This window comes from Triturus cristatus, chromosome 3_1, assembly GCF_964204655.1.
Source record: "Triturus cristatus chromosome 3_1, aTriCri1.1, whole genome shotgun sequence".
Classification (NCBI taxonomy): Eukaryota; Metazoa; Chordata; class Amphibia; order Caudata; family Salamandridae; genus Triturus; species Triturus cristatus.
The window spans coordinates 310,108,954-310,123,530 of NC_140583.1; the positions used below are offsets into that span (position 1 = coordinate 310,108,954).

At 47.7% G+C, this 14,577-nt stretch overlaps 1 protein-coding gene across 1 annotated transcript in view; it reads right to left on the reverse strand.

The window, feature by feature from the left end:
• LOC146860164 (uncharacterized) overlaps positions 1-14,577 on the reverse strand; it is a 125,444-nt gene that overhangs the window by 75,425 nt on the left and 35,442 nt on the right. The window contains exon 3 of the mRNA XM_085643999.1: positions 14,191-14,309. Coding sequence (XP_085500125.1) covers positions 14,191-14,309 — 119 coding nt within the window. The remainder of the gene's footprint in view (positions 1-14,190; positions 14,310-14,577) is intronic.

Here is a 14,577-nt window from a genome sequence, read left to right on the forward strand (position 1 = left end):
ACTCCATGATTGGCTGATTTTGTTTACTTGTCCGACCCTAGTACAGTGCACTGCATGTGCCCAGGGCTTGTAAACCAAATGCTGCTGGTGGGCTTGCAGCACTGGTTGTGCGACCCACAGAAGCAGTCTGTAAAGTGTGTCTCAGGTCTGCAATTGCAGAGCCTGTGTGCAGTCTGGTACTGCCATGCTGACTGGGAAAGTGCACCCACTTGCCAGTCTTTAAACCTTCCCTTTTCTGCATATTAGTCACCCCTATGGTAGGCCCAAGGGCAGGGTGCATTGCAGGTAAAAGGTAGGACATGCCCTGGTGTGTGTGTGGCATGTCCTAATAGTGAATTACTGCCATTTTAGTTTTTCACTATCGCAAGGCTACCTGTTCCCCATAGGCCAGAATGGGCAGTTTGATTATTACAGCTTATAATCCGAACTGGCTCAGGGAACCAGGTAGAAATTCAAGTTTAGTATGCCTGAACTCAGAATGATAAAATACATCTTTTAGTGAAGTTGGTTTGAACATCCTGTGTTTGAAAAGACCACTTTTAGAAAGTAGGTATTTTCTTGTCTAACCACCCAAGCCTGCCTCTGCTAGGTTGTGTATTCCTTGTCTGGAGTTTGAGTGACAGGGGCTGGGGGATTCCAGGAGACAGGGTGAGTCAGCACAGGGCTGAATAGAGAGATCTGCATGTAGATGGGTGGGAGGAGTTGCACCTCAGACCTGAATAGGGCTGTGCCTTCCCTCCACAATGCTGGCTCCACATCCTGTGATGCATCTGATGTCCCTGCCCTGCACTGTGAAAGGGAAGAAGGAGTCATGTAAACAGAGTGCTCCAGGACTGACCAGAACTGGTTTGGACTAGGCAAAGGCCTCTCTCCCTTTAGAGAACAAAGATAATATGTGTATAAAAGGGGAGACCCAGACCCCAGAATTTTAGATCGCTTTGGGAAACAAGAAGAACCTTTGCTGAGGAGAGGAACCCGGGAAACTGAGGAGGAAACTATCCCTAAGCTGAGTGCTGTTTGGGGGATTGGCCTGCAGTGGTTGCCTGACTGCCAAAGAAAGGAGAAAGGAACTTAGTGTGTACTTTAATCAACTTGTGAAGGATCTCCAAGGGCTTGGGATAGAGCTTGCCTCCTGCTGAAGTCTCAGGGACAACAGACTTCACCCACCAGCTCCCCAAGAGTTCTTTTGAAGTGCCTACTGTTGTGTGGCGCCTTCTGAGGGATTGCGTGTCGCAAGGAGCTGGAAGCGCGACTCACGAAAAAGAAGCGTGTCGCCGCCGCAGCCGCTGCATCACTGGAGAAGTGTGTCGCCGCTGCAGATGTCGATTCGCATCGCTGAAGCGCCTTGCATCGCCGGAGAAGAGTGTCGCCGTTGCATCAGATGCCGTCGCATGATCAGAGAAGCATGTCGCCACCGCAGCCGCTGTCGTCGCATCACTGGAAAAGGGTGTCGCCGCTGCAGCTGTCGCATCCCATCGCCGAAGCGTCTCGCATCACCGGAGAAGAGTGTCACCGTCGCATTAGACACCGTCGCATCACTGGAGAAGCATGTCACAGGGCCTGTTGCGGCTCAGAATAATCGTAGTCGCCGTACGGCCATCGGGCGTGCACACATCGTGCCGCAACAAGAAGAAGACGCCAATTTGTTTCATTGCACCGGATCTTCATCGCATCACAACATTGCGGGTCGCATCACCACGGAAGCGCAGTAAGAAACTGACGCATCACCTCCCCATGCCGAGAAGAACTGACGTATCCCCTACGCATCAGTAGGGACCCAACGCATCACTGTTCTTACGTGTAAGGAACTGACGCATCACCTTCCCTGCAACACTTTCATTGTATAGCGTTACGCATCCAAAGGTACATTGAACTTAAAGTGTCGCATTTACCATCTTAAGAGAGCTAAGCTACTTCTACCATGTTTAAAGTACAGTATTGTGGATTTTTGTCGTTTGTGGTCTTGTGTTAAGTCTATATAAAAATAATTATTTTTATACTACAACCTGTGTGGTGTCCATCTGCACTGTTGTCACTGGGTTACTATATGTGTTCACAAATGCTTTACACACTGCCTCTGAGATAAGCCTGTCTGCTCGTGCCAACCTACCAAGGGGGTGAGCAGGGGTTATTTTAGGAGTGTACCCCCTTACCCTGACTAGACGCAAGAGTCCCCATTTGGTCAAACCCAACCCTACCTCTGCCAACTAGAGATCCTCTGTTAGAAGGTGGTTCTGACACTATGGGCCGCCCGGATTTTTCGCTTTTTGAGCACCTAATTGTTGAGCTTTTACTGTGGGGGAGCCTCATAAGTTGGGACTCACCCACAGTGAACTCAGGAGGTAAGAGACTGCATGGGGATTTTACTGGTGTTCCCCTGGCTTGACCAGGCCATTGTTCAGCAGCTGGAGTAAGGGACACCGGGCTGGTTACATGCAGACACATGTGTACATGCGTGTGCACACGTGTACGGGTTGCGCAGGGGAGATTCCTAGCGTGCGCAGTCCAGGAGCAGCTAAAAAGTGAATGGTGTGGCAGGACTTATGCAGTATTGGGTGGTGACATGGAATAGGCTGTATACCCTGGAAAGAAACATGCCAGGGAAAGTCAGTGTGTCTTACTGTTTTTTCACCTCATTATTCCCCTATAGGAATGTGGAGCCAGGGGCTAGATATATTCCATTAGGCCTACAGATTCCAGACACGCACTTAAGTCCAATGTAGCAAATGTGAAAAGAAGTATTCTGCAGAGTCCAAAGTCATATTTGTACTGCTTTTGGGTCATCCAGAACTGTCGTATTTCTCTGAGCCAGCCATGACCAGACCCAGGCTGAGGGCTGACCTCAGCTGGATGGATTGATAACCTTTCTTCCACAAGCTAGTGCCTTCTCTCCATGAAGAGAAGATGGGTGGGGCTACAGGCTCATCCATTAGCAGCTGTCACTGGGTGCCAGGCACCAGGCTGCACCAAGGAGGGAAGGCAGCGTGGGGGATGAGGCTTCAGACATGTGGCCAGAGACACTGGATGACGCCATTTTTAACAACCCAGAGGCTGGACCAGAAGGAGGGAGCAGGGGCAGAGACGTGATGTGTCGCTGTTTGATAGGACCAACAGAGACTTCCTGCCAGCCCCCTACTCAACTTTTAAAAAGTACCTGCACAGGAAGAGAAGCTCTCTCTGGGGTGTGGTCTGCTGAGGCTGAAGGTGCTGGAGCCTGGCACAATGGGCAGTTGGAAGGAGAGACCCCCTGACTGCTCCCAGGACCCTAACAGCACCAGAAGAAGAGCCCAGGACTGGTGCGCAGGAGCAGTGGCCTCTGCGCAGGCAGAAGAGAGGCCACGGAGGAGAGCCAGGCGAAAGGCTGGCGCAGGGAGCCAGTGAAGACAGCACCCTGATGAATCAGAGACCCTGAGGGCGGAGGAGAGTGTTCCCAGTGGCTGGGGTTGGTAAAGAGGAGCATGAAGCGCCCCATAATGCCTCACCAGGCATCTGGAAATGTGCAGTTTTGGTGCTTTGTGGCCCCCAGAGGAGGGGGATCTCCCTCACTTTTGAAAAGGTGCTGGGGGAGCTGCTGGAGGAGCGCAGTCTTCCCCCCCCCCCCCCCCAGCACGAAGAAATCTGCCATTTTGGTGCCTGGTGGCCCCCACAGGAGGGGGTCACCCTCATGTGTGAAAAGGGGTGCAGGGGGGCTGCAGGAGCACCGCAGTCTCCCCCAGCATAAAGAAGAACAATCCACCCATAAGTTTCACGGGGCAGCTGAAAAAAAAAACCTCAAGGGCTCAGGCAGCCTTTAACACCTTCTAGGCTGGAACTTATGTTCTACAGCTGAGGGTGTACTATGAAGTGCATCATGGAGTGAAGGGCTGAGTTGGGGATGTCTGGAGAAGGGCATCCCCTGGAGGTGAAGTGGTGTAATTGCACCGAAATGCATTTACTATTGGTTATTTCTTTTTAGGTGGACTGGAAGTCACATGTGTAAAGTGAAGTACCTGTGTGAGGTGATGTTAAGCTAAATGGAGTTATGTTGCTGGACCATCCTGCTAGGCGGTCTGGCTGTATTTACGTAATCCCATGCTTTTACCTGTGATTCCTTTTAAAGTGAAGAGGCGCACTGCAGGAGAAGTGTAGTTGCTAGGAGTACTTCTTTTGAAGGGACTGTAAGTCACATGTGTAAGGTGATGTTAAGCTAAATGGAGTTGTGTTGCTGGACCTTCCTGCTAGGGGTCTGGCTGTAATTACGTAATCCCATGCTTTTACCTGTGATTTCTTTTAAAGTGAAGACGTGCACTGCAGGAGAAGTGTAGTTGCCAGGAGTACTTCTTTTGAAGGGACTGTAAGTTACATGTGTAAAGAGATGTCATAAGCCAAGTGGGGCTATGTTGCCAGACAGTCCTGCTAGGGTGTCTGGCTGTATATGCGCAATCCTGTGATTTCATCTGTGATGCCTTTAGGGGCTGTAATGGCAATGCATTCAAATGATCAACCAAGGTGATGAGTACTGTCATTCTAAAGTGTGCGTAAACATGGATTCTTGCTGCTGCGCTTAGGTGAAGTCCCCAGACTGCTAGCCCTTAAGATATAGAGGTGCATACTTTATGGTCATTAGGAGATGCTCAGTCAGGGTCATGTGTCACCAAGGCAGGTTTACCCCTTTTTAATGCTTGTTGAGGTAATGGGGTGGGTCGCCACTGGGATGGTGCCAGTGCGCAGGGCCCTCGCTCCAGGTTATGTTCAACTATCTGCATTGGGGGCAAGTTGATGTGCATACATGGGAGTGGGGGTACTAGACCCCACCCCCCCTTTGCGGGAGGGGTGGAGATGTTATGCAATGTCACAAAGTAATTCCAACAGCTTATGTATATTTGTAAATTGGTGCATAGTATTGAGTAGTGTGTGTGTTTAATAAATGTACTCTTACTTTTATAAAGCAAAGTACAGACTGGACAATCAATTATTGAGTGTTATTTTTGTGCACCTGCAAATGGCGATTACTAGCCCACACCACCTCCCTTGAGTAAGCGTCAGACTGTGCTGCAACGCTACCCTCTGAGAGTCAGGCGCTACAATTGGGTGTTTGGTTCGCAGTGAAGGACAAATGTAGTCATGTTATTTGTGAAGGCCTCACAGATGCTGCCTCGTTTTCCAATATTGGTGTTTAGCGGCGGTATGCATAGTATCCCATTCTGGTGCGCATTTATAGCATTTGATAAGTGCAGTTTTGCCACACATTACCTATGCAGTAATGAGCAAATGGAAGAGCGCAAGGCTCTGAGAAAGGTTCAACGTTTTGGTTATGTGAACTAAAGGTATGGGAAAGGAAAGCCCCGCGCCCATATGTGTCATGTGAAGTTATTATGGTTTAAATGTAAGCTGTATTGATATGACCGCGCTATGTTGATTATAATGTGCTATCGGGATGGTGCTTTCCAGGAAATTATTGCATACAAATGTTCTAAGCCATATTGTACACCTTTGACCCTAACACTACATACACTACACCTGCATGAGGAGGGTGTCTCCTCAAGAGATAGGGACAGCAACTGATAACTACATCACAGGTGGGGTGTAGGGGTGGATTGACCTTCAAGGGGGACAGGAGAAGTAGGGGTCCTGGGAGGGTCCCGCGCTTTTTAAGGGCAGGGAGGGTTTCCACAGGAGGGGCCCCAGATATCCTTTCCCCACTGGAAGTGTCTTGCTAATGGCGCAGGCCAAAACCACTGGAAGTGTGGAGCAGGAGGTTTCTTTACCCCGGGTAGTAGCGCCCCAAGGGTTCCCATGGTGGGGGACCCCAAGAAACTTTTCCCACTGTGGGAGGAGGGTGTGGTAGAGTTGAGTGTCCGGCAGGTCCCTCAGGTTAACTAGCGGGGAGGTGAGCAACCCAGGGGTGGCCGCTGGTAGTGGGTGGCCCCCAAGGAGGGTAGTTCTTTAGTGATGGTGTGTAGTGGTAGCCCCTAGGTGGGCTAGGTAACTGACCCAGTCTAGATCTGAGTGGGGGCGATGTGCTCCCTAGTTTCCAGGGAAAGGGTTAGCAGTGGACCCTGAGGTGTCAGGGTCGGGTGGCCGGTGATCAGTCTGGTAGGTCCGGTGGGACTTGAACCCCAGGACCAGAAGCTGGTGGAGGGAACCTGAGGTGGTGGCTGGGACGATGCCTAGCCGGTAACCAGTCAGGTAGGTCCTGTGGGACTTGGACCCAAGGACCACGAGTATGGGGGTGTTCCCCTAGCTCGAGGCAGACTTCTGCCAGGTAGTACCATCCTGAACACAGGTGGGGCCTATCTTGACTGAAGGGACCCTGTGTATCGTGAAGGGGTGGTGCAGGCCTAGCCGGGATCTTTAGAACACTGAGGGTGGTAGTACTACCCTGAAGGCAGGTGGGGCCTATCTTAAGTGAAGGGACCCTGCTCTTCATAAGGGGTGGTGCAGGCCATCCAGGGACCATGTAGGTCCCTGGGCGGTCTCCCAAGGCACTGCAAGGAGACCGGGGAGAGCCCTGAGACGTGGGCCTGGGTCTAGCTAACTCGGGACCCACAGGCTCTCTAAGGGTACTCCGGGAGGAGAGCGCACTTCTCGGAGGGAAGGGTACATAGGCCCTGTTCTCGCAGCGGAGAACAAGGAAGGGGTCTAGGTTCCCGGGGTAGTTTCCGGGTGGAGCTACTGACGGGGGGAATGAGCTGTAGGATGTCTGATGAGGCACCCTCAGTGTTCCTCCCTGGCACTGCCAGTGTGGTGATGAGGCCGGTCTGAGGTCCTATCAGGGAGCCAGGCCAGTGGCCAAAGGGTGCTTTTCTGTGTGGGGAAGCACAAGTGGCTGTGCTTTCTTTAGGGAAGACAGTCATCCCGAAAGGGTGGTGGCAGCAGAATGACCTCAGCGGCAGGCTGAGGGTGAGGGTCCAGAGAGGTTGCATCTTTGGGGTGCAAGAACCAAACGGAGAGAGGGTACTGGTTGGAACAAACTCTGGAAGGGAGACCAGCTAGTGACCCAGGGGATGGGATTTAGACCTATCCCAGAAGACCGCATCGGTGCTGAGGCACTGGACCTTTGTCCAGAGAAGTGGTAGGCATAGTGTTGAATGCCCAAGGGCAAAGGTGAGCCTAGTTAGGCTGAGTCCATGTAGACCATGAGTGACCTAGAGGTATCTAACCTAGAGCCCGGAGGGTTCATAGGGTAGTCTGGGATCCCTATCATGGGTGGAGATTTCATGGATGGGAGGAGTAGGTGGTCTAAGCGGATAACTGGTCAGTATGGAGGGTCTGGTCAGAACCCCTTATAACTAGTTATCGCTGACTACGGGAAGTGTACCCATGTAGAGTGGCTACTTCTTCCCCGTAGGAATCAGCTGGGCGCAGCGTGTGTTAGAAGGTGGTTCTGACACTATGGGCCACCCGGATTGTTCGCTTTTTGAGCACCTAATTGTTGAGCTTTTACTGTGGGGGAGCCTCATAAGTTGGGACTCACCCACAGTGAACTCAAGATGTAAGAGACTGCATGGGGATTTTACTGGTGTTCCCTTGGCTTGACCAGGCCACTGTTCAGCAGCTGGAGTAAGGGACACCGGGCTGGTTACATGCAGACACATGTGTACATGCGTGTGCACACGTGTACGGTCTGCGCAGGGGAGATTCCTAGCGTGCGCAGTCCAGGAGCAGCTACAAAGTGAATGGTGTGGCAGGACTTATGTAGTATTGGGTGGTGACATGGAATAGGCTTTATACCCTGGAAAGAAACATGCCAGGGAAAGTCAGTGTGTCTTACTGTTTTTTCACTTCATTATTCCCCTATAGGAATGTGGAGCCAGGGGCTAGATTAACTTCCATTAGGCCTACAGATTCCAGACACGCACTTGAGTCCAATGTAGCAAATGTGAAAAGAAGTATTCTGCAGAGTCCAAAGTCATATTTGTACTGTTTTTTGGTCATCCAGAACTCTCCTATTTCTCTGAGCCAGCCATGACCAGACCCAGGCTGAGGGCTGACCTCAGCTGGATGGATTGATAACCTTTCTTCCACAAGCTAGGGCCTCCTCTCCACGAAGAGAAGATGGGTGGGGCTACAGGCTCATCCATTAGCAGCTGTCACTGGGTGCCAGGCACCAGGCTGCACCAAGGAGGGAAGGCAGCGTGGGGGATGAGGCTTCAGACATGTGGCCAGAGACACTGGACGACGCCATTTTTAACAAACCCAGAGGCTGGACCAGAAGGAGGGAGCAGGGGCAGGGATGTGATGTGTCGCTGTTTGATAGGACCAACAGAGACTTCCTGCCAGCCCCCTACTCAACTTTTAAAAAGTGCCTGCACAGGAAGAGAAGCTCTCTCTCGGGTGTGATCTGCTGAGGCTGAAGGTGCTGGAGCCTGGCACAATGGGCAGTTGGAAGGAGAGACCCCCTGACTGCCCACAGGACCCTAACAGCACCAGAAGAAGAGCCCAGGACCGGTACACAGGAGCAGTGGTCTCTGCGCAGGGAGAAGAGAGGCCACGGAGGAGAGCCAGGCGAAAGGCTGGCGCAGGGAGCCAGTGAAGACAGCACCCTGCTGAATCAGAGACCCTGAGGGCGGAGGAGAGTGTTCCCAGTGGCTGGGGCTGGTAAAGAGGAGCATGAAGCGCCCCATAATGCCTCGCCCGGCATTTGGAAATCTGCCGTTTTGGTGCTTTGTGGACCCCAGAGGAGGGGGGTCACTCTCACTTGTGAAAAGGTGCTGGGGGAGCTGCTGGAGGAGCGCAGTCTTTCCCCCCCCCCCCAGCACAAAGAAATCTGCCATTTTGGTGCCTGGTGGCCCCCACAGGAGGGGGTCACTCATGTGTGAAAATGGGTGCAGGGGGGCTGCAGGAGCACCGCAGTCTCCCCCAGCATCAAGAAGAACAGTCCACCCATAAGTTTCACGGGGCATCTGAAAGAATAACCCCTCAAGGGCTCAGCCAGCCTTTAACACCTTCTAGGCTGGAACTTATGTTCTACAGCTGAGGGTGTACTATGAAGTGCATCATGGAGTGAAGGGCTGAGTTGGGGATGTCTGGAGAAGGGCATCCCCTGGAGGTGAAGTGGTGTAATTGCACCGAAATGCATTTACTATTGGTTATTTCTTTTTAGGTGGACTGGAAGTCACATGTGTAAAGTGAAGCACCTGTGTAAGGTGATGTTAAGCTAAATGGAGTTATGTTGCTGGACCTTCCTGCTAGGGGGTCTGGCTGTATTTACGTAATCCCATGCTTTTACCTGTGATTCCTTTTAAAGTGAATAGGCGCCCTGCAGGAGAAGCTTAGTTGCCAGGAGTACTTCTTTTGAAGGGACTGTAAGTCACATGTGTAAGGTGATGTTAAGCTAAATGGAGTTATGTTGCTGGACCTTCCTGCTAGGGGGTCTGGCTGTATTTACGTAATCCCATGCTTTTACCTGTCATTTCTTTTAAAGTGAAGAGGCGCACTGCAGGAGAAGTGTAGTTGTCAGGAGTACTTCTTTTGAAGGGACTGTAAGTCACATGTGTAAGGAGATATCGTAAGCCAAGTGGGGCTATGTTGCCAGACAGTCCTGCTAGGGTGTCTGGCTGTATATGCACAATCCTGTGATTTCATCTGTGATGCCTTTAGGGGCTGTAATGGCAATGCATTCAAATGATCAACCAAGGTGATGAGTACTATCATTCTAAAGTGTGCTTAAACATGGATTCTTGCTGCTGCGCTTAGGTGAAGTCCCCAGACTGCTAGCCCTTAAGATATAGAGGTGCATACTTTATGGTCAGTAGAAGATGCTCAGTCAGGGTCATGTGTCACCAAGGCAGGTTTACCCCTTTTTAATGCTTGTTGAGGTAATGGGGTGGGTCGTCACTGGGATAGTGCCAGTGCGCAGGGCCCTTGCTCCAGGTTATGTTCAACTATCTGCATTGGGGGCAAGTTGATGTGCATACATGGGAGTGGGGGTACTAGACCCCACCCCCCATTTGCGGGAGGGGTGGAGATGTTATGCAATGTCACAAAATAATTCCAACAGCTTATGTATATTTGTAAATTGGTGCATAGTATTGAGTAGTGTGTGTGTTTAATAAATGTACTCTTACTTTTATAAAGCAAAGTACAGACAGGACTATCAATTATTGAGTGTTATTTTTGTGCACCTGCAAATGGCGATTACTAGCCCACACCACCTCCCTTGAGTAAGCCTCAGACTGCTCTGCAACGCTACCCTCTGAGAGTCAGGCGCTAAAATTGGGTGTTTGGTTCCCAGTGAAGGACAAATGTAGTCATGTTATTTGTGCAGGCCTCACAGATGCTGCCTCGTTTTCCAACACCCCCAAATATAACAAATTCACTTCTAGAGATGCCACTGCCTTCTGCCTATGTTAAATGCTCACAAAACACTGCCTTTTGACCGTACTCAGACAGTCTTAATATTATCCCGTAGGTGCGCCCCAGTCAATTGGTCGTGGAGGGGAAAGGCCCGCTACAAGGATAGAGTAGAGATGGAATAATGCCCAGTTGTCAGCAGTTTATAAAGGCCCCACACACCTGCTGCAGACACTATTTTATGGTCCTAAAGCAATCTTGCTTGTTTCTTATTAAAGATGCGCATCAACGCAACTTTACCACTAGTTTTTTTCTCTGGAGGTTAATATTGTTATAAATTTAGGCCCTGATTGTGAGTGATCGAACTTCACCTGATCTCAAATCCTGGTGAAATTCTGCCACTGGCAATTCCAACTCCCACTCCAATAATACCAGGCCTGGAAACACCAGGCCTGTCTTTACTGCTTTGGGGACAGAGGCTGTGGCAACCTCACAGCTCAGTCCACATCTGTCCCTTAAGGGGAAGTGGGCCAGCATATTCCTTCAGTCAGACACAAGCCCGCACTGACTTCCTGCCTAACTCCTCTTGTCCCACCACTACCCTTTCCAGACATTTTCTGGGAAAAACACTCAGAAAGGACCGGCATCTCCGGGTCCAATTGGTTATTCTCCATTCCGGTGTCACGGTATCCCAACACCATGTTCCAGCAATCTCACAATAAGAGTCATAGGGCAAGTTGCACCAGGGGCTTCAAAAAAGTTGCAAATCATACATCCTAAGTTGCCAAAACCAGTCACACAATTGCAGCCCAGCTCACACACAGGCTTTACTGTTCCCCTTTCCAGCTGTTTATCAATAGACAAATGCTGCCTGCATTTCCACTTTTTTAAATTCCTGCTGCCCTTAATGAGCAGTAGGTAAAGTCAGATAAATTACAAGCAAAACAACACGAATGCAAAAATAAATGCCTGGATATTCCAAATCTTCAAGAGATGGAGCACACAAATCAAAAAGGTTGTACTGTGTCCATAACAAAATCGCTTATCTACAGGAAAGAGCACTGAAGTGAGAACTAGGTGTAGCATATGAGTTGTCTAACCATATTGTCTGTTTCTAAATATAAGCCAAAGTAAACGACACAGATGTTGTGGTTAACATCATACCCAATTTTGTCAAAAATATTTAAATTAAAGACCTGAAGCAGTTTTTAAAGAAGGCTTAATAGTCCACTTCTTATTCTGCCTTTATATCAACTACCTAGAAAGCTATATCAATCAATGGCATGCTGCTGTCTCTAAGATAGGCTCTAGAAACCTCCCAGCATTACTATATGTTGATGACTGTGTGTTAATGTCCAGAACCAGACCTGCAAAAGCTTGTCACTAGATTTAATGATTTTATGACTGAACTGGGCCTAAAGACTAATATGGCCAAGTCCTACACTATGGTCAGAGGCAAATCTCCCTCCCTTTTAAAATCATGTTTTATCAATAATGAAAGGATGTTCTATGTCCCAACTTTTTCTTACTTGTGAATCCCTTTCGACCAGAAAAGTAATTGGCACCATTTAGTTGAAACAAGGGTCAGTAGTTTTAATCAAAACCTGGAGGCGTTGTTTAGGTTCATAAAGAAATTGGGCTCAAGACCTATTGACACAATAATTAATATTTATACGGTCCCCTCCGTGTTCTGTAATTCTGTATGGGGCAGGTGTGTGAAGATATTGCAATCCGGATCCTCTCCAAGCAACTGAGAATAACTTTTTGAGACGTTTATTAACAGTCCCAAGTAGTCTCCCTATTACTTTTTGTCATAATGAACTTGGTGTGACCCCCTTTGACCCATCTCACCAATTTTATTATGACATTCAATTTGCGCAAAAGATGAGCCGGCCCTCAATCGTGCAATTATACTGGACTGTCTCAAACTTGATTATACGCAGAAGATACCTTGGTTTAAATATATAAAAAGGCAGCTGGAGACAGTGGAGATGGTGGACTGTTTTTACAACCCAGAGTGCATTGTAAAGACCCCAAAAATACAGCTTAAAAAGGATCTTTTATCTTTTTTTAAAGTTGTCCAGTGAGCATTTGGAGGTAGGTAAGAAGAGAGTTTCCGAATATTTGCTCCTAGTACCGTCTCCAAGTGTTGAGCTCTATCTCTCTTTCTATTTGTTGTCATGTCAAAATATTTTATCTTATTAGATTTAGTTTTGGCATTTCGCACTTTTTGGTTTCTTATCCTCGCAAAGCTTACTGTGATGCTAAGTTGGATCTATGTCCATGTGATTCAGAATCCACACAGAACACGCTACACTTCCTGTTTTTTGTCAACTTTAAACCAAGCAGAGGCGGGATTTTACTATCCCCCTATTAACTATTTTAAATATAAGGAAGTGTCGGCCGACCCTATTTCACCTCCAGCTTTTAAATGATGAATATATATGTTTAATGGTCTATAGATATATATCCATAGCTGTCTGCTTACGGAATCTGGTTGTAAAAGGATTTTTTAATCTGTACCGGATTTTATGGTTTATAGAGAGAGGGTTGTCTTAAAGTTTAATATACTCAGTCTGTATGTCAGGCTGTTAATTCTTGAAATACTAACTTAATTATCACAGTCACATTCCTGATTAGGAGTTTTGATTGTTATGAAGTCTACTATATATTGTCTGTATTATACTTTAAATTTAAAGAAATATATTTTTGATGTACCCTTTTATGGCTGCAAGTCAGCCGAATAAAGAAATTTGACTGATTGACTGACTGACAAATGCCTGGATATTCCTAAATCTTCATGAGATGGAGCGCTCAAATGTAAAATGTGCTCCTGTGTCCATAACAAATCGCTTATCTACAGGAATGAGCAATAAAGTGCGAATCAGGTGTAGCATATGAGTTGTCTAACGATATTGTCGGTTTCTAAAAATAAGCCAAGGTAAACGAAACAGATTTTGTGGTTCACATCATGCCCAATTTTGTCAAAAATATTTAAATTAAAGACCGGAAGCAGTATTTAAAGAAGACTTAATAGCAAATGTTTTAAGTATTCGAGTCTGTGACGCTCTGGGTGTATTTCTCATAAAAATGTATATACTTAAAATTAACATTTAAATACTTTGGCCAAGTGATAATAACCATGTCTTTTGTATTTTTGGATAATGGTGAAAATAAGCCCTGAAACGATTACCTTACGTAAGTTTACGAGCATATATCAGTGATCAAAGATGCCATCAGAACACATTAAATACCAGTAGCATCCTCTGTGGAATTCTAAAACTCACTCAGACAATCAGAATTCTGGACTTTTGGCACTAACTACTGCTGCAATAGTCTTTGGCTTGTATAGATTCGCACACGTGTGATCACTATCAAGTATATTGTTTGTATAAAGCGATAGACATTTTCCATTCTATAACGTTAGTTTTATACATCTTGGACTTGATCATTCATTTTGCTTTATGCACTTTGCTCTATGCTGTGAGCAGACTTTGGAAATATATTGTTTGCTATTTATGCTGGCACTAATTTGTTTAGTTCTTTAGTAACACCAATCAGGCATTCTCTTCCTTTTGAATCTATTGCCATGTCTTCCTGATATCAAAGGCACTATGTGAACATCTGCATGTTGATTGTAAGAGTGCATCAAGTAATTCTCCTATTTCCAATAAATTAAGTAATATAAGCCTCGTGGTTAGTGTTGCACTCTTCATAACATTTTTATATCATTTACTATATGTTGTATTTTCTGTGTGAATACGTGTTCCTTCATCTTCCATCCCATGGTCCTTGGTGTCGTTTCCACTTTGCATGGCACGCTGTGGTCTCTAGCAACCCACCCTTCCATGACAGCTGGTGTCTCAGCTGTCCAGACAAGGGGCATGGTGATGATGTAGGCAGGGCCTGCATTACCTCCGTTCAGCGTAGTTGTTCCAGTTGTCCACCCGCCCCTTGGAGTGACCGATTTCCGCCAGCCTGGTGGAGAGCAGCAGGTTGTCTCTGTCGGTGACTGCCTGGCGCTCCTTCGTCAGCTGCACGCAGAGAAGCACAAAAAGCAGGATTATCAGGTTGTACCTGGTTTTAGCCAGAGTACATCTTCCATCAGTGTTGGCATGCGGGTAATGTCACAATATCACTCAATGGCAGCTATTGGATGACAGTTCTCTTATTGTACGACAGCCTTGTGTGTGCAATTTAAAATAGTTGTTTATAGCTCATGGAAGATTTCTTTCCCATTATATCAGCCTTTATGGGAGGAGGCAAGAGACAAGAAAAGGACGAAGTTACATTTTGAAGAGA